This window comes from Physella acuta, unplaced genomic scaffold (genome assembly GCF_028476545.2).
Source record: "Physella acuta isolate Inbredline_101_S28 unplaced genomic scaffold, ASM2847654v3 ptg001017l, whole genome shotgun sequence".
NCBI classification, from domain to species: Eukaryota; Metazoa; Mollusca; class Gastropoda; family Physidae; genus Physella; species Physella acuta.
The window spans coordinates 108,793-128,476 of NW_026732534.1; the positions used below are offsets into that span (position 1 = coordinate 108,793).

Here is a 19,684-nt window from a genome sequence, read left to right on the forward strand (position 1 = left end):
TTTAGCATTGATTTTTAATTTTTATTAATTCAGTAACCATAAACAGGAGCGGCCGTTATCCTTGCTGATTTAAGTAGAAGGAGTTGATGCTTTGAAGGATTACGCTGGAATAAAATATTTTGTATTAAAAGTTTTTAAAAAAAGTTCAAACCATAAAAAGTAATGGTAGCAGTTATATGTTCGGCATGTATAGCTCTGTGTGTGTTGTGTTTCTATGGTGTATCTTTCTGTGACTTTCTATCTTTGGGATACACGAATGTGTACGTGCGAGTGTCAGAGAGGGTTGCATGTGTATGAATGTGTGTGTGGAATGTGTATATGTTTATCATTGTAACGGTGTATGAGTGTCTGCGATTGAGAGTGCATGTGTCTGTGAATGTGTCTGTGTGAGAGAAGCTGTGTGGGGAGGATGTGTGTGAGACTATTCATAAGTTAGTGTGCCCCTATTAATGGACATGTAAGTATGTGTCCCTCAATGTGCGTTTGTCCTTTTCTGTGTGGTAATGTGTGTGCGTATGTTTCTGTTTAGCCATAATATGTAACACACTTTCCTTACTCGGTGCGACTCTACATCCAAGAGACATGATGTAACAGGACATGGTAGAGAAGTTTGCCGTGTTCAAGGTGGTAGCACCAGCTACGTTGGTGGCGATGGGCAGGTTCATGATCTTCTCCACCGTGTCGGAGCACGTGTTGACGCTGAGCGTGCTGGCGGTAGTTGTAAACGCCCCGATGATGTCGTCTTTCAGGACGGCGATCTGGCTGGCAGCGGCTATGTCCGCACCCCACTTGAAGTCAGCTGAGCAGCTTATGGTGTTGTAGCCCACTAAAGAGTATGTGGTTCTGGGAAAAAATATTTAAAAATCGCTTGACTAGAATCCACAATTTCATTTGTTGTGAACTGTCAACATTTTAGTAAAATATATAATTTAAATTAAGATTTATAACCATATATCGTATTTAAAATTAATTCTAGATCAATCCGGGATCGAGTCTGTAGGACATCCTTGAAACAACTTATCTAAAATGGGAAAATTACTTTAGAGAAGATTGCTCCGAGTTCAAGGAAAAATGTGACCTCCACACCCCTGCATTATCTATATGGAGTCTAATTAAATTCCGTAACTTTCATTAACGCTAAATAGATCAATTGTTTTAATATATTCCACAGTATATTGTGTATGAGCCGTTTTGTCATGTCTGTATAACAGAAAAATTCAGCAAACACTTACCCACTTTTCCTGTACACAGTGAAGTACACAGTTCCAGCTTTTTGGCAGAAGTAGTACCAGGTTGTTATGTTGCCGTTAAATGGGATTCTGTGAGTTGAACATTTAAAATAAGAATTATTTACTGTGTGATATAGTACTTGTTATAAAAAAGAACCCATTTAAAAAGATATCTTTAATTTTTAATGAGTTAAGAACCAAACAGTTTCTGAAAATTTCTTGGCGGTTCCCTTTTGACAAAAAAAGGGTTTTAGGTTGAATATTGTAACTCAAATTTAATAACTTTTCCTTGTTTTTAACTTTGAACATGGTTTCTATCGACCCGCTTCTTTTTACTGAGAACATTGTGTCTATCGACCCACTTCTTTTTAACTTTGAACATTGTGTCTATCGACCCGCTCCTTTTTAACTGTGAACATTGTGTCTATCAACCCACTTCTTTTTAACTGTGTGCATTGTGTCTATCTACCCGCCTCTTTATCAATACATACGTTATTGTTTCTTCTACGACAATACCAGAATATATAAACTTTAAATCGTATTCGTTTACAAATTATTTTTTTAAACTTGATGATCATACAGCAAAATATTCGTTAGGATATAATCATACCATTGTTATTTCTACTACTTAAAATGCAAATTTGGCTCATTGGATTCACCTGTATCCGTCCTTGTCCAAGATGACGACTGTTTTAACTGGCAGAGTGTTCAATCTTCTCCTGACGGAGTTCAGATTCACATCAGTGGCAACAGGTGTTGCTGTGGGATTCAAACACAAATGAAAATCTTTGAGTGCCTGTTTTCTCATTTCGATCTAAGTCTTATTAATAAAAGCCAGAAAAATACATTTGCTGAATCTTAATTACTTTCTTAATTTTTCAAATTGTTTGAAAACATAATTCCGTACATCTGTCTCTATCTTAAGCGTGTGATAAATAACACAATGCCCAATTCTGTATTCAAACCACATGCTTTGTATCTTACTAAATTATTGCTTACACTCGCGAGCGTTTATTTTCATTAAGTCTTATGGCACATTGTGGTGCAAGTCGACATTCTTAGTTAAACAATACATAATAAAAACAAAAAAAGTCTGAGGATAACAATAATAATCTATAACGTCATTTGTTTCACAGTTAATACAAACGGATGGTTAAATTAAAAGCAGCTCTCACTACAAAAATGAAATAAATTAGATGAATAATTAAGATGTTGTAGAACAAACGTCAAATTTATATCGACATACAGGGTCAGCTCCCAGTTTCTTTTGTCAAACACAGCATTGCAACTGATTGTTACTTTATCAACAATATAGTACTGCAAGGTTGTACAAGTTATATACGAATACTGAGTGAAGATTTAAATTTAAAGGTCTGATATATAAACTCGTACATTGACAGACAGGTTCAGTTCCCAGCAAGTTCCCAGACATAGAACACGCCCTGCTGAGATCTCCTGACACGTAGTACTGGCCAGCATTGCAGGTGAAGGTCATGACCTGACCTGGTTTGATGGTAGCTAGAGCAGACGTCCTGGTGTAGGTGGTGCTGGTGGGGGTGGAGCAGGTCACAGTGTCTGAGAAAAATACGACCAAGACAGTATTGGTTAGAACTAGTATACACACTACCACATACACATATTTTGCATACTTTTTAAATTCTTTAAGAAAAAAACTTGATTGGGTTATAAATAAGCTGGTAAACTAATAAAGTTTATGGATTATTAATGTGGTGGACTGCGTAATTGCGTGTTTTATAGGCTCATGTTTTCCTTTTTAAAAACGGAAGGCGTAGGCCTACTCGGAAAACATTATGGTTTTTACTATAAGGAATTTTTTTTTTAATCGAATGCATTACTGGAACAAAATCCACAGCAGAGGGCGCAGGACGATCTTGCTGTGGTCAATGTGTTAGCGTTGAGACAGAAGGTTGGAGATTTGGCCATCACACTCTCACATGTGTCCACCTTGTCAGCACAGGTGCCTAGAAATAAAAATCTTATGATATGGTTGTATATATATATGTATATATATATATATATATATATATATATATATATATATATATATATATATATATATATATATATATAATTTGTGTGTGTGTATGTTTGTGTGTGTGTATGTTTGTGTGTGTGTGTTTTTGTTTGTGTATATACGACATAGATGATTTTTTACATTTTCGGACGTGAGTCATTAGTTGATTCAATTAATAAATAGTTTATAAATATTTTATGAAGAAACTATTACACATAGGGGTCTTTCATAAACACGGTCACGATATTTTTCACAATTCTTACCTCCCCCCTTCACTTCTTCACGCATCGTTACAAAAAGTCAGACCCCAACTTCCCTTCAACTCTCATATTACGTCACACATTAGCCAAATTGAACTTTAAAAATACAACTTTTGTTTATTTCTAACACTACTTACTGAGCTCGGTCAACTTTGAGTATATTGATCTATTTCCATGCCGGAAATGATTTCTTAAAAGCGCGAATGATGACTAAAATTGAGTTTCTAACATTTAAAAAAGAAATGTGTTCATAGACAGACAGACAGACCGACACACACACACACACACACACACACACATACACAATCAGATATGAACACAATTGTAAAATTAAGTTCTTCCGACTATAGGCTGTAAAATGTCGAGATTTGTGAAAATCTTTATTTCGATATTTTGCAAGATTGCAATTTTTTCTACATAAAAGAAAGTAAGACAAAGTCATTTTTCATTAAACGAGCCGACACGCAGCGTATCATACGCCGCTATTTAGTTGTTTTATTTTCTACTTTTCAGTAATTCATAATTTGTGAATTCGACAGTACCAATGCTGCCACTGAAAATATTTGCTTTGAAACACTAACCCCCCCCCTTTCCCCTAACCCCGACCCTACACCCCCCCCCCCCCACCCCCCATTGAAAGCAGCCTACTCTTAGTTATTTCTTAGTTACCTCCTGTTAGTTTAAAATCGAACTAAATTATCTGCCCCTAATAGAAACCCGGCTCTACGGCTCTACGATTTGTAAACATTTAGAGTGAACACAGCTCACCAGACAATGTGGGGGTGGGGTGGGGGTGGTAGTGATAGTGATAGAGAGAAAGAGAGGGGACTGCAAGGAGGCGCTTGCAGTTTGTTTTCTAACGGCTCCCAGAAGAGAATTATATATATAGATTATATTCAGTAGGCAAATTAGTTGGTCAATGTACTTTTTATGAAATACCATCAAACATGGGCTTTGGTACAACAACTTGCTATGGTATAGGAACATGTTTCAGTGAAAAGATCAAGTTAGAGCTAACGTCAAAGTCAAGTTAGTTTTGATGTAATGAGAATTGCATTCCTCAAATAAGTATACGTATATCCTTAAGAAATTATAAAATAAAACAAACATCAAGAGAAACAGAGTTTAAAAATGTGATCATAATTGACGAGAGGAATATTAATTTAACATTAAGAGGCTACTCACACATATAACTAATTAGTTATATTACAAGGTAAACGGTTATTCACACATATAAGTAATTAGTTTTTTGACAAGTTTAACGCGTACTCACACAAATAACTGATAACTAAAATGACAATGTATTTAGAACGAGTAACATACCTCGGCATGCCTGGTAAAGAGTTGTCCATCCAGTTGCAGTACAGTACATGTCATTTGGCAGCCCAGTGTCGTTATAAAGAATACACTTCACCTGAACCTTCTCACCCTCCAGGTACTGAGACTTTAGAGTACCGACCACCTGCGCATCAGTGGGGATGGTAGGCGGACCACAGACAGCTGGTAAATTATTATTTTTATTTTTTACATTTCAAAATTGTTTTTCTCAAAAAATTTTATTGTTTCCTTTTTTCGCATGATACTTTACTCGAACGTTTGGCCTACAATTTCTTAAAACAATCTGAAATTTGAAGCTTATTTGTTTCGTTTTAAAACACAGTTTAAAACTTTCACGGTTAAAACTTTATAGCAGGAGTTTTTTTTTTCAGCCATTATCACATCTTGCCATTAGTTATATTTTCCGTTTATAATATTGTTATTAAATGTTACACTTCAAAAACGACAATAATTTAGATGGACTTTATAAAATAAAATATATTCGGTATTTCTTTAAGAGTTATTTTCTTTTATTTTATGGTTTAACACCTGAAGCACTTTAAATACCTTTGCAATATGTGGCACATAAAAGTAACTACTAAACAGCAAAACAGATTTTGAAAACAATTTCGGTAGTCATAGAAACTCGAAAAAAACATCTGCCATTTTGAATTTTTTGTCGTTTTTAAAAACACTAAGTCTTTTTTATAAGCATTTAAAGCAATCAAATTTACACTCCGTAAATTTCAGGACATATTAAATTTTTTGTCACAACAACTTTTTATCTGAATTCCACAAGCTCCGAAACATCGCACTATACTACTGAGAATGCGGAAATTTGAAAAATTGTGCATTTTTATGTCATAAATCTTTTTCTAGTAAATCCATCACAATTCTCTCGTGATAAAAACTGTCTTATTACATTAAGAATACGTTCTGAGAATATGGTGGTAATAGTATTATAAAAAAAACAAGGAATAGACTTTTTAGTGTCAAAATACTGCTGAGAAAAACCGAAAAAAAACTAACAAAATCTAAATCTAGTACAGGAAAATACAATTTCTGTGTAATTTTTAAAGCCAAATAAAAGCTATTGGTGTGTCCGATTTGACGGAAATTAAATAATACCGGAGAAATCCAGCTTTATGCCAAATACAATATGATGGCGGAAGTCAAATATTTGTAACCACCGTGTAATATTAGAAAAAAAATTATTCTGTTTTCTTATAGAGTCACACTTTTGTTTTAAAATTTAGAATTTCTTTTCACATTAAAGTTCTAATTGTCTGAATTAAGAAAAGGACAAAGAATCCAAAAGTGAAAAAAAAAAATTCACAATCTCGGTGATTTGTTCTGACGCATGTCCCCTAATGCAATGTATAATTGGATTTAAAATTAAACGAATAGATGTTTAATATGCTGTTACCTCTAGTTGTTGACTCTACTGAAAAGTTGCAGGAGACAAAACATCCCAACCTTTGAACACCAGTAGAGCAGAAATTTGGATTCGATGCTTTAAGGGTGGCACATTTTGTCAAGGCGTCGATTGGTTTCACTAAAAATAGAATGAATCATAAAAGCAATTACGTTTCGAGTAATAGAAATCTATGCATATATACGTTATTAGAATTTTAAATAATTGAACAAAGTAACACACTAGCTTTCCCCATCTATACATACATACGTTATTTAAAACTATTTAACAACATAGCACTCTAACTATCTCGGAACTTCTGATTTAGTGTAAAAATTTATAAAATAAAAAAATAAATGATTTGAAGTTATCACATTCTGTCAATAATACCAAAATAATAATAAGATTTCAAATTGAACTGACTGAAATTGCAAGCATCGCAATAACGAATGTTGCAGTTGGTCCCATTGATGTAAGTGTAGCACCAAGGTCCTCTACGGCCGTCTGGATTACGACATTCGTTGCCGGACAAAATGTTCGCTATTTGGTCACCCCTGGGAATAAAAAAAAATTAGGAAATAATTTAAAGCCCACAAATTTTAATACTATATAGTAAAAGGTAATTAATACTACACATTGAACCGTCCTCATAGCTTTTACGATAATTTTTTGTGTATGAACTTTGTTAAAAAAGTGAGTGTAAATTTTGTCATGTTGGTACGACGCTTTAAACACAAATTCGAAAAGTTGAGTTAAAGAATTTCTTTTACCTGAGCAAACATACACACGACTATTGTGTGACAATTAAATATAGCAAAGTAGTGGTGACGCTATCTTTATCTAGGTTATTCTAGATTGTCATGTTCATTTAGTACGCAATTCTATTAAGTCATGAAATTCATTGTAATAAAAAAATGTAAGTACTCAAAAAAAAAATACATAAAAAGTTTTTAATAACAAGCTTTTATAAATTAATGCCATACAAAAGGAGAAAATAAATTATTTTCCTTAAATATATAGTTATACATTACTATTTTAAGAACTATAAAGAAAAACGTTGGTCTCTTCCTAAATATTAGTAAAGGTATCCAATAGATAATATAGGGACACACTCTTTTGAATCGTTATTTAAATAGTAGTGTATTATTATAATTTTAAAGACGATAATTAGTTTTCTCCTTTTTAGTTCATTATTAGATACATAGCTGGAATTAAAACGTTTTTATGCATTAAAAAACAATTGACGCCGTATAGACGAATCTAAAAGCAACATATTCCGAGCAAAATAACCACGACATACTTGGGAAAGTTTGAGCAGTTGACAGCCTTTGACCACTCTATACAGGGCTCGTATGTTTCAGAAATGGCAGTTTTCCCTCTGTAGTCGGCGCCATTTGTTGAAGAATCATAGCAGTAGTCTTCGGCTGTGGACAAAAGGAATTTAAAATAATCTTTTAAGACTCTGGTGAAAAGTATAAATCTATTATATATCAGTAGTCTAGTTACTGAATTAATTTTTTTTTATTTTAGAAAAAAATAAGTAGACTACTTCCTTCTGTCTTATAATTAAAAGGAATAGTCGTATATTTTCTTAAAAATTAATCATAGTGCATGTATTTGCGTTTGGGTTACATTTGAGGGGTTTTATTGAAAAAATCGATACATTATATGTTTTCATAAAATATATTTATATATGGCCAATAAATATTCCTCTTGCTCCTTGCACATCATGTTTGCATGTAAAACATGTATTTAAATATTGGCTTTACTTATGAAGGTAATTGAAACCCTTGTTAGAAATGTTAATTAAACCGACTTACGTAAAATAACTTGTGCTGTAAAATTGACACCGTAGTTGGTGGTAGCACTGTATCCCATAAAGGCCTCAGCAGAGAAGTAGTTCGACTCACTCAGAATTTGTGCTGGATAATTCGCGTTATCTAGTCTACAAATTGTTATAATAAAATTATATTTAACTATTTTAAAATGACTTTTGAATTGATAATAATACTTTATTTTATTTGCTTGTTCTTTCTATTCACATTTTTAAAATATATTTTTAGTATGCTACTTTTATGTTTATTACAAATGTACGAGTAAATACTTTTTAAAACTTGAACAAAATATATTAAGATTACAAAAACGACAATTGTGTGTACGTTATATATTTTCTATAATAGAAAAACTGGATTAACTTAATAGGTCCTTACTTGAAGGCCACTTGCCATGGATGATATTTTTTTACAAAAAAGTCATCCATCGTTGTAGATAAACTATATCTGTTGAAGGTAATCAGGATCTGCGAGTTGGGCGGGGACTGTGGAAGATATAAAATCCACGAAATAATCTATAGCACTATTTTTGACGTTAATTTCGAGAGTTGTTTCTTTACGGGGGGGGGGAGGCACAAACACCAAAGAGCTGCCTGAAAAAGATCACGAAAAATGTATACCGTCCCGTTGAACAAAATAGAAAAAATAAATAACTTATTTAGATAAGGAAAATGTCTTAAAGAAACACTTGTTTACTCTCCATTGAACTTGTAGCGTTGTTAAGTTTTTATTAATTACATTGAATAACCCATTTTTTGGTATAAAGAATTCTCCCGTAAATCGCCCAGAATATGTTTTTAAAAATACTTTGGAGTCGCTCCACTCATATTTATAACTTACGTTAATTTAAATGAAAGAACAATGTCAATGGTTAGTTATGCGGTACTAGTGTTACATTTAAAAAATATAAGTGAGACATCTAAAACCTACAATATTGGAAGTCATATTTTAAGAACGAAGAAGAAGAAATAAAAAGGAAGTCATCTTACACTGAAAGCGTAGAAGCATCGCCTGTTTGGTTCCCTGTAGCCTGTAAGGAGAAACGGAGTCCTGATGGTCACAGAGCGATTGTTGGCGTCCAAGGTTACCAGCTCATTACATCCTTTTAAAAACAGTTATTTCCCATTTTTAGATTCAATCTTATAGCTTAACATTTCAGTGGATTTATAACATTAGCTGAGACAGGACATTTAGAGATTTGTTTTTTTTACTAACAGTGCGTTTCTTTTGAATTTAAAAGAATTTTTTTTAAATAGATTTTTAGGATAATAGTATTTTTGTGTAGTTTTCTCTAACCTAAAATATCTTATATACAAAAATGTAGAATTTGTAAAAATGTTTTACCATAGACACCGGGCTGGTAGTAGCAGGAGTAGGTGGTGAGGGAGGTCGAGAACCACCAGAAGGGGGATTCAGCGGGTCCAAACACACCACTGTTGGTGGTCCACAGGTTCAGCCTTGAGTTGTACGCCTTAAGACCTAGGTAACAAATTAAAGTGTATGTAAGTGTATGTATGCATGTGTGTATGAGTAATTAATTTGGATTTGCATAATTTTATTTAGTGAAAATATATCATGGATACATGTATAATTTGCATTACTGAAAGATTTTTAATTATAGGAAGCGGTGCCTCACTTTCAAAGAGGTGAAGCAGACGAAGAATTTAAGAAAAAAGTATTTTTCAGTGAATTAGGTTTTTTGTATTAAGGTAAGACATACAACTTAACTAGGCTATAAAATGTAACTTACACAATTGACTATTTAGAACTAAGTATAAAATAACAGTAATTTACTCAAGTAGTCAATGTGGCACTGTATGTAACTCTTATATACAATAGCAACAAGGATGGGATATAAAATGCCTTATCAACAACAGCAGCTGCTCCGTTAACTCACTACACCCGAAATGAAATTCCACAGCGTTGTCACCCCAAAGCAGAATACGAATCTTCTAGACAAAACTTAAGGCAATACTACTCTCTTGTTCGGAGACCTGGAGGGTTACCAAGGCAAATACAGACAAGCTTCAGTCATTCACAAACAGATGTTTACGACATCCTTAAGATAAGATGGTCAGACAAAGTGACGGATAAAGACTTGTGACAAACACCTAACAAAGCCAATAGAAAAGGACATAAAAACTGCAAATGTGGATGGTTGGAACGAGCATATCTTGAAAATGGAAGAGGACAACATCGCGAGGCAGTAGTTAGACAGGAATCCACAAGGGAATAGGCAAGTAGCCAGGGCAAAGAAATCCTGGAGAAAAAAAGAAGTAGAAGAGGCAAGGGCTGACAGGCTAACATGAGCCCAGATAAAGAGAGCCGACCTAAAACCAAGTCCGGTGGAGAGTTGTGGCCGCAGCGCTTTGTTCCCCATAAAGAAAGGAACACGAAGACATTTGCAATTAAAACAACTACCAGGCTCCGGTTATCGTATGGTTACTATTATATCTAATTTTCTGAATTAATTATTAATCATCTCTACCTCTGATAGATGGACAGGTGCTTCGCGTCAACAGTCTGAAAGGTTCGCCGTCAGGTAAGTCGATGGCGATGTTTGAAAACTCTTGGTACCTGCAGCAGGCCTTGATGCTCACGTTATTGGAGGAGATGGTGATGTCACCGATTGAACCGTTGGTGGAAATACTGGCAGCAGAAACGGCATAACCTCCCGCTTCGACGAAAGCTGTAGATTAAATGTAGTATTTATCTATATAAATTTACGTATTTGTATGTACTTATCTATATATAACTTTAAATATATATATATATATATATATATATATATATATATATATATATATATATATATATATATATATATATATATTATCTTAAAATTGTTTATTTAAACCTCTGTGTAAAATGTCTATACAATTAATTGTATATTAAATGTAAGAGAAAGTAGAAAAGAAAAAATCCTACCTCCCCCACAGTTTACACCAGCAGGTTTAATGAAACAGTATTGACCGCCAGGTGGCCAGGACTCCCAGTCAGCTGTGGTTCCTGCAGGTAAGTTTCTGGTGCAGACGGGAAAGTAGTTTGTGGTTCCAGATACGGGGTACTGGACAGGAGCCCCAGGGGTCTGGGTCATAGCATAGGACCCAGTGAAGGAGAACCAGCCAGGTGTGGGGTTGAATCCTGTTGGGCAGCTGTGCGAGGGTCCTCCAGCGAAGACAACCATTGGTGTGTTTGGCCATTGAGCGAGTGGCGAAGCTGTTAGTATTTATTTTTTAAATGAACAAACCCTAAAACTAATTCTAATTCTCGTTTGAAAATTATTATTTAAATTTAAAACTTTGCAATCAAAACTAGAATGGCTTTAAATGAAAAAAATTGTTTGTAATTTATTTAAAGCTGTACAATATTTATAGTTATATGACTTTTTTAAACGGTTAGCGGTTCAGTTTAGATGTAAATGTAGCCTTAAACAATTAGAACGTACGTCCATTTTTCAGTGTCTTGCAGTTTGTGGTGATATCAAATTCATCCGGGCACACACATCGGCAGACGCCTTTCACATACGAGTAATATCCGGGTGTGCAGTCGACCGTTTTTCCTCCACAATATCTTTCTGTGTGTTTTAGAAAAAAAGACACATACAACATACTTATTTTAACAATTGCGATTTATACATCTATATTTTTACAAGATTTTCTAGCTTCATCTCTCTGTCTGTCGTCTTAGAACGTAAATGCCGAGCAGAATTTCAAGCACTTCTATGTGACCGATTAGTTTCAAAGTGAGCACGTACTATATTGCCTGATTGTCGTATAGAGCAGCTTAGTTATTTTAGAAAATTTCTAAACGTAAAAAAAATTAATAAGCCATCTAATTAAGTCAAATGCAAAAAAAATGCAATGAAAAATTCTGGAAGAAACACTGTTTCAAAGAATGTTGTATTAGTAAGTTTAGCGTACGTAGGATATTTCGTTTTATTTTAAAATTAAATAAGTTAGACTAATATACAAATAATGCATATATATATATATATATATATATATATATATATATATATATATATATATGTGTGTGTGTGTGTGTGTGTGTGTATGCGTGTGTATGCATATGCACATCAGCTATATCATAGTTTAAGATGAGCAATTAAAATAGATATCGTTTTTGTAAAAAGTATATCTAGATGAGCATTGGTACTAGAAAAATGGAACCTTACCGGTACATTTCAGTACTTGAACAAGCTCAAGAAAGTTGACAGAGTCCGCTGACACCGAGGTGATAGTGTTAAAAAGATCGTCCCTGATTGGCGTGTACGCTTCATTGCCGTTCCTCGTCCAAGTCTTTAAGTAAATCAAAGCTATCAGTTTTTTTGTTATATTGTGAAAATATTTGCTTATATGCTTAATATGCTGGTGAGCAGCACTAGCCCTTAATGGTTTAAATTTGTATTAAAATATACATAATGATCAATAGTTTGAAATTTTTCAATAGTTCCAATCTTGGATAACCCATAAACGATGTCACATTCCATAGAGTAAGCGGGTGTCGTCATTTTGGACGTCAAGAGTGGGTTTCAGAAAATGTGAATGCACATTCGCATTTTAACAGTTTTCATTAACGTTTAGTAGTTATGAAATGATGATTTGTCCATTGTATTAGATTGATTGGGTAACTGCTGACTGAGATCTAAAAGTTATTATTGAAACAAAATCGATGTTTTGAAAATCTAATAGTGCGAAGTTAAACACCTTTAAAGACCTAAATGTGTACTCATTTTTGGGGAGGAGTTTTTTGTAATATGTTCAATGATGGTAATTGTGGAGGCAAAAAAGTCCAAAAAAAAACGTGACAACTTTATGGATGATCACCATTCAGAATTCTGGCTGAATGATAAATAATCTATAGCACCATTGTCTCCTAGGGACACTAAGTCTCCAAGCACTTCGTTAGACTTACCCTAGCACCATACATTAGGGCCGAGGATGGGTCGAAGAATAAGTTGACAAATTGAGATGATGCGGGAATCATGTCATAGCTGTAGATGAGACCTGTGGCAAACAAAAACAAATAAATTATATATATATATATATATTACAAGTTTATACAGTGTATACTTTAATATTTTATTAGATTCATTCATGGAATTTTCAAATATATTTAAATATTGAATCGAAATAAAATTTGAATTCGTTACACGTATTATCCATTAGTTACTAAAACAAAAATATACTCATCTAAAATTTTACTTAAACCAACATTGAAATAAATTTCAAATAAAATATTTTGAAAAATATCCCAGAAGACGTACTGCTTTGAATATCATCTACGTTAATTGTAATGTAATTTTCCCTTAGAAAGCCTTGATGTGCGTGTGCGACACCTAACGTATGCATCATCTCGTGCAAATTTATCACCTGAATTTAAAAAAAAAAAAAACCCAAATGATGAACTTGAAATATTAAATGACAAATGCTGCTACAAAATTAAATTAGCAAATTAAAAAAAAAATTAATATAAATTTATTTTCGTTTTTACCTGTCAAATGTTTTAAATATTTCTCACGATTAAGAAATTTTGAATAGAAATGTATACAAAATTGCATATATATATTTATAAATAAATTTATATACTTTTTATTTTATTATATAATGTATATAAATTATGTATATATATATATATATATATATATATATATATATATATATATATATATATATATATATATATATAAAGAGATAGAGATAGATTGAGATTGAAGGATAGTCAGAGAGAGAGAGAGAGAGAGAGTAAAGACGCTAACTGAGAAGATCATAACTAAATAGCGATCAGGCTATAGACAGAAACACAGCAGAGTATCAACAGCAACATCTTTACCACTTCTCCATAGACAAGAAAAAGGCAATAAACAGAGTGAAGTACGCTTCATTTTCTGCTTCCAAGCTCTATAATAACACTTCAGCACAAACCTTTTAGAAATCATCAAGAATTGTACGAGTGAGCAAACATCTTTTCTAACAAGGAAACTAAGCAACAAGATTAATTGCATCTGCCGTGATAGAAGAACTCGTTTCGGCACAAAATTCAAATTATCACTGGTTAAGTTTATTTCCTTATACGGAAGCTAGGCATAGCCATTTAAATGAGACATAAAGAGACGGATCCAGGCCTTAGAAATGTGGTGTTAGTACAGAATTCTAAAGATTTCTTACAAAGATCATGTTTGAAGAATCACCAATGTGATTGGTCCTTTGAGGGCTTGGTAAGCATCGTAAAAAACGAGACAAAAAAACAACTCATATGGTATGAAATAAGAAACAATCCATTGGCATATCAATGGACTCGGCTGCCTGTTGTAGAAATGCTAAAATCAGCAAGGGCAAGATAATGATTGTAAAACATTATGAAAAAGTAAACAGTAATGCCATAAAGCTCCTATGTAAATTTTAATATACATTTTAAGATCTCTTAGGTAGCTGAAAAAAACTTACGAAATCCTGGCAGGGGTAGACAATTCTGGGTGAATTTCCAACACCATTTCCTGGTCCACTGAACGCTGAACACCTGCAGGGTTAACCAATCAGATTGCTTGTTTAAAAAAAAAAACTTTTTACATGTTTTGAAATGATTGGATATCACAAACTCTATCGAAATGATTTACTCAGTTGAAGAAACCAATTGTATTATACGGACATTTTGTATTATCTAGCATGATGAGAAATTTATACATGGAGAATTTCTTTTTCAAAATATCAAACCGTCAAATTTAAAAATGAACTATAAATGTTTTACGCAATCAAAGATCTAGCATACTAACATTTAATGTTTTAACAGAAGTTATTTAAAAAATCCTCTTTAAAACATTACATTATGTTAGCAACAACACTTGTATAATGTCTAATTAAGTTGACCTCATTAAGGTAGTTATCTCACCCTGTGCTGGCCTGGACTGAAATGTAGGTGTCATAGGTGTAACCGTTTTTGGTGAACCACTTGGGGTCGCTAGAGTTCCATCTGCTGGTTTCATCAACAAACGTCAGACAGACATTGTCCATGATGTACTGTAGAGATCTTTTTAACAACGTCGTGTAGTAAGGACCTGGGAATATTAAATTAAAAGTCGTATAGCATTAGCCTGAAAATTACATATTATATTTAAAATCGTGTAGTAGATGTAGGTTAAAAATTAAACATTTGATTTAATGTAGTGTTGAATGGCCTGAACAAAACTTGTTCCTGCGATAACACATATTAAAATCGCTGTTGATGATGATAATGATGGTGATGATGACGACGACGATGATAATGATGATGATGACGACGATGATAATGTTGATGATAATGATGATGATGATGATGATGCTGATGATGATGATGATGATGATGATGATTATGATGATAATGATTATGATCAAAACGATGATGATGATGATGTGCACATTAGGTAAAAAGACACAATTTTGCAAAGCACCACGTTATTTTCTACTACATAAAGGATTTTCTGTGGTAATCCTTTAAGAAAATTTTTGTTTTCTAAAAATTACTTTGAAAATGATTTCCTGAAAAGAAACACACTAACTTGATTATATCTCGAGAAGAAATCATAGGTTATATTTACAAGATTATCTACAAACTTAACGAGTCAATGAAATATTTCTTATAATCTTTTTCATGCAGTCGCCGCATGTGAATTTTATTTAGACAATCACCCGTTCACGAAACCTCAAACTCAAAATACGGATTTTTTATAAAAAATTTCAATAAACAAAAACAAGAACTTACCGCAACTATAATACAACATAACATACATGTAAAACAACTTGGATAATATGCGTTCAAACTTAACACCAAAACGTTTGTATTCAATGTTTTCATTTGAATGGTTTAGACTTCAACGTTTACACAATAGTCATTTTCCTAACCCTACTCTTATTTTTACCATATGCTTGGTATGTCGGGTCGATAACGTAGGGGATTTTTCCCACCCAGTTGACAGTGTAGTCGTGGACAGCGCGCTTTTTCCTTGTGAAGTCCCAGACGATTTCCTTTGCTCCCTCATCTTGGTCTTGAGTTGGGGCTTGTGGACTAAATAGCGTCGAGCAAATCAGTGGGATAATTAAATGCTTTATTACTAATCTTCCATAAACATACTTGTGTTCTAATCAATGAAACAGAAACATTGGTAACTTTTACACTGAGCAAATGTTCTTGATCCTAAAATTAAATGTAAACACTCTCTAATAAAACTAAAATCAGAATTATGATCTTGACAACAAAATTAAGAATTGCGTGTCAGCCTGTTACACGCTTATGGAGCATTGACTTTAATGTCAGCCTACTTTTCTTTCTAGATTTGCGTCCGTTATGTTTGTCTTTTCAAGAACAAGCTACTGTTTTTTTTTATTAATTTATTTTGGATTTTTCTCTCCTAGATGGGTTGCTATCCCCGCCTATTAAGCATCATCTGCCCGGGGTTCGAACTCGGAACGTTTCGGTTAAGCAGTCATGAGCTTTTAGCAATCTGATCCTATCGACCCCTCATTATTTTAGAAGCCTGCAATACTTTTAAACAAATCTTCGGTAACACCCCAAGATAATTCTAATGGTGGTAGCCCGTATTCCCGAGACAAAAAAAGTAATCTATGATTGTGTAAAAAAAAACTATGAAAGGGTTGAACCTTACCAAACTCCTTATAAAGAAAGGAAATTTGAAGAAAACCAATGATATTTTTCACCTATCACTGAGTGCTAAACCGACTAAAGAAAAAGAATGCAACTACTTAGATGTTCACGTATTTTAAAGATAAACCGGCGTTGGTACAGTCGGGAAGGGAGTCTGGGCAGGCGGTAGCCTCGAGTGGGGTGGAAGAAAATAATTTTTGTCATCACTAAATATGTTTTAACTATAAAACTATTTGAAAGACAACGTATGAAGGGAATAGCCCTTGGGGTATGTTGGCATTGATCGGCGAAGGATCAGGTGAGGTGGATGGGTTTGTTGCTTCAAGAAATAGAATTAGCAACTCTTTCGGACTCTGGGGAATAAGAGCAGTTTTTTTTGTAAGTTTGTATATTTTTCTCTTTGTTTGAGGGATAACGAAGAGTTGTTAAGTAATAAAATCGTTTTAAATGTCATCCATTAAATAACTTTGGTATGATATGTTTTATTACTAGTTTAGAAATAACGTTTTTATCAGAAAGTGATATTCCTTTTCTATTTTGAAAATGTTTTTTTTAAAGAAATGCTTTATTGGGGAGTAAGTAACTGGAATTCTAGTATCTTACATTGTGTCCAACTGGTCATCATTGTACGAGCCTGCAGTTAGATGAATACAAAGAAGAACAAGCACAACTCCTTTAAGCAGCATTCTAGCGAGGCATAGACACAAAAATATATTATTAGTTTGTCATAAAAGATACTTGCTGATATAAATTTGAACTTAATTCTACTTTTTACTTTCTCTTACAGTGGAAGTAATGTCATCGTGCAAAATATCAGCATTGATAGTTTTATTAATTGTCACGTTTTTCACGTTCCTGAGTCAGAAAAACATAATTTTGCAATTTCGACTGTGCGTGTCTGTTTCTGTGTATATGTAAGTATGTATGTAGAAAGGATATCTTGAGTACTGTTTCAATTAGGTTGAAGAAATTTCATTTATATGTATTTTATTAAATGTGTAGTTTACTATCAACACGATCATCCTTTATATTGTAGTGATCCGTTTTCAGAAAGAAACACATCAAAAATGCATCCCACGCCAGTCTATAAGTCCAACACTCTTAGTGTCACAACGACCCAACACAACCTACTAAACACCTCCCCACCTCAGTCTCCTGCATACCAAAACAGACGTAAGAAATTTATTCTACTGAAAAAAAAACTGTAAAAGTTGAAATATTTATATTCACAACTATATACACAAACTTTTAAAATAATGTATTATTAATAATTTTCCTATTAATTTTTACGTTCATTTTACGTTAAACAGCGTAAGAAAAAAACTATTCGCTTCTAAAGAAATGTCATCATTCTTAGGTTGAGGAGGTGAATATTAAACTTAAAAAAAACATAATGAGATCATCGACCGATTAGAATATTTAAAAACATACCCTTCGGTGCAAGGAATGCATGCGAAAAATTAACAGCTTAGGACCCGTAATCTTTAAATTAATAAACCGGCAATGATCTCCCCTAAACTTTCTCAAATATTCTTGTATGACACTCTGTGGGATGGCAACTTGGGATATAGACATGATTTTTAATCCATTTTTAATTACTAAAACTTTTAAAATAGAATAGAATCTTGTAGATAAAAAGAATTATGCACCAAGTGAATGGCAAACAATATGTGTATAATAGTGCGGACTATTATTAGCACTTTTTGTAATTAATATATGTTTTTTGAGTAATTTGAAATAGCGTAAATTACTACTTCCGATAAACGGAAAATACTCAAAATTTGACAGAAGGCAGCTAATTAGATCTTTTACGAAAATTTAAATTTTGTTTATCCATCTGAAATAGTACTAAAGTTGTAGGTTTTTGAAATCTTTGATACAAAACTACAAATTTGATATAACATTTATATATAAAATTTCATCAACACAGCTGTAATGGTACCCAAGGTATCATATTTACAGACATATACACACACAGATATTGCAAAGTCCAGATTTTTCCGACTCTATTACGCGTAAAACGCCGAAATTTCGATAATTCTTGATTTTGAATGCTTGCCCAATTAAAATAAGTCCCCTATACTCCGTATGTGATGAAGTACTGAGTAGCAAAACTGTGAAAACTGAAAATTTCTTGTGACTTTTGTGCACGATTACAAAACCTCCTTTATAAACAGGCGAAGATAACATTGTAATGCAATATAAGTGCTACCACTAAGATGTGCTAGTTGAAATAATAAATAGCACTAGGGAAATAATAAACCGGGAGTGATCTCCCCTAAACTTTCTCGAATATTCCTATATGAAACAACAGGGAATGGCAACTCGGGATATAGGCATGCTTTTTAATCCATTTTAAATACTTACACTTTTTAAAATGGAATAAAATCTTGCACACCAAGTGAACGTCAAATAAAATGTGCATAATAGTGCGGAATATTATTAGTACTTTATAAATTCACATGCGTTTCTTGAGAAATCGAAAATAACAAAAATTACTACTTCCTGTCAATAGAAATTACAGAAATTACTCAAAATTTGATAAAAGGCAGAGAATTAGATCTTTACGTATATGTGAAATTTCAATTATCTATCTGAAATACTACTCAAGTTATAGGCTTTTGAAAAATTCGAAGTAGAAAACGTTCCACTTCCGTTTATCAGAAATCGCTCAAAAGATTAAAACTATCTACGATACTGATATAATACTTACATATAACATTTCATCAGCCTAGCTGTAACGGTACTCTAGTTATCGTGTTTACACACACACACAGACAGACTCACATACACACACACACACAGATATACGGACAAGATTGCAAAACGAAGTTTTTCCGACTCAGGGGAGGTGTAAAACGTCGAGATTTACAAAAATCTCGTTTTTTCTTTTGCACTATTACAAGACTTTCTCTAAACTTCGTCTTTACGAGAGATTAAAAAAAGCAAACAGAATC

The 19,684-nt window shown here is 33.2% G+C and overlaps 2 protein-coding genes across 2 annotated transcripts; both read right to left on the bottom strand.

Annotated features, from left to right (window-relative positions):
• Positions 1 to 50: 50 nt before the first annotated feature.
• Positions 51 to 3,205, bottom strand: LOC131954640 (uncharacterized). The gene is made up of 6 exons (XM_059318418.1): positions 3,086 to 3,205; positions 2,622 to 2,804; positions 1,889 to 1,988; positions 1,233 to 1,319; positions 557 to 843; positions 51 to 104 (listed from the first exon to the last, which is right to left on the bottom strand). The coding sequence occupies exons 1-6, from the start codon at positions 3,171 to 3,173 to the stop codon at positions 100 to 102; spliced, it is 750 nt and encodes a 249-aa protein (XP_059174401.1). The 5' UTR covers positions 3,174 to 3,205; the 3' UTR covers positions 51 to 99.
• A 1,488-nt stretch (positions 3,206 to 4,693) lies between these two features.
• LOC131954644 (uncharacterized) lies at positions 4,694 to 17,413 on the bottom strand. Its single transcript, XM_059318423.1, has 19 exons — positions 17,331 to 17,413; positions 15,985 to 16,130; positions 14,979 to 15,144; positions 14,537 to 14,609; positions 13,357 to 13,462; positions 13,005 to 13,096; positions 12,265 to 12,388; positions 11,536 to 11,664; positions 11,016 to 11,306; positions 10,576 to 10,776; positions 9,432 to 9,566; positions 9,077 to 9,189; positions 8,466 to 8,572; positions 8,076 to 8,200; positions 7,556 to 7,679; positions 6,679 to 6,809; positions 6,268 to 6,396; positions 4,848 to 5,024; positions 4,694 to 4,701 (listed from the first exon to the last, which is right to left on the bottom strand). The coding sequence occupies exons 1-19, from the start codon at positions 17,411 to 17,413 to the stop codon at positions 4,694 to 4,696; spliced, it is 2,460 nt and encodes an 819-aa protein (XP_059174406.1).
• Positions 17,414 to 19,684: the final 2,271 nt, after the last annotated feature.

Coding starts and splice junctions, on each gene's coding strand:
- LOC131954640 (XM_059318418.1), bottom strand. CDS start 3,173: ATGGCCAAATCTCCAACCTTCTGTCTCAACGCTAACACATTGACCACA. Junction 2,805..3,085: donor CTGCTGTGGATTTTGTTCCA/GTAATGCATTCG, acceptor TATTTTTCTCAG/ACACTGTGACCTGCTCCACC. Junction 1,320..1,888: donor TTGGACAAGGACGGATACAG/GTGAATCCAATG, acceptor TTCAACTCACAG/AATCCCATTTAACGGCAACA.
- LOC131954644 (XM_059318423.1), bottom strand. CDS start 17,413: ATGCTGCTTAAAGGAGTTGTGCTTGTTCTTCTTTGTATTCATCTAACT. Junction 13,097..13,356: donor CGTAGATGATATTCAAAGCA/GTACGTCTTCTG, acceptor TGTTTGCCACAG/GTCTCATCTACAGCTATGAC. Junction 8,201..8,465: donor CCATGGCAAGTGGCCTTCAA/GTAAGGACCTAT, acceptor AACAATTTGTAG/ACTAGATAACGCGAATTATC.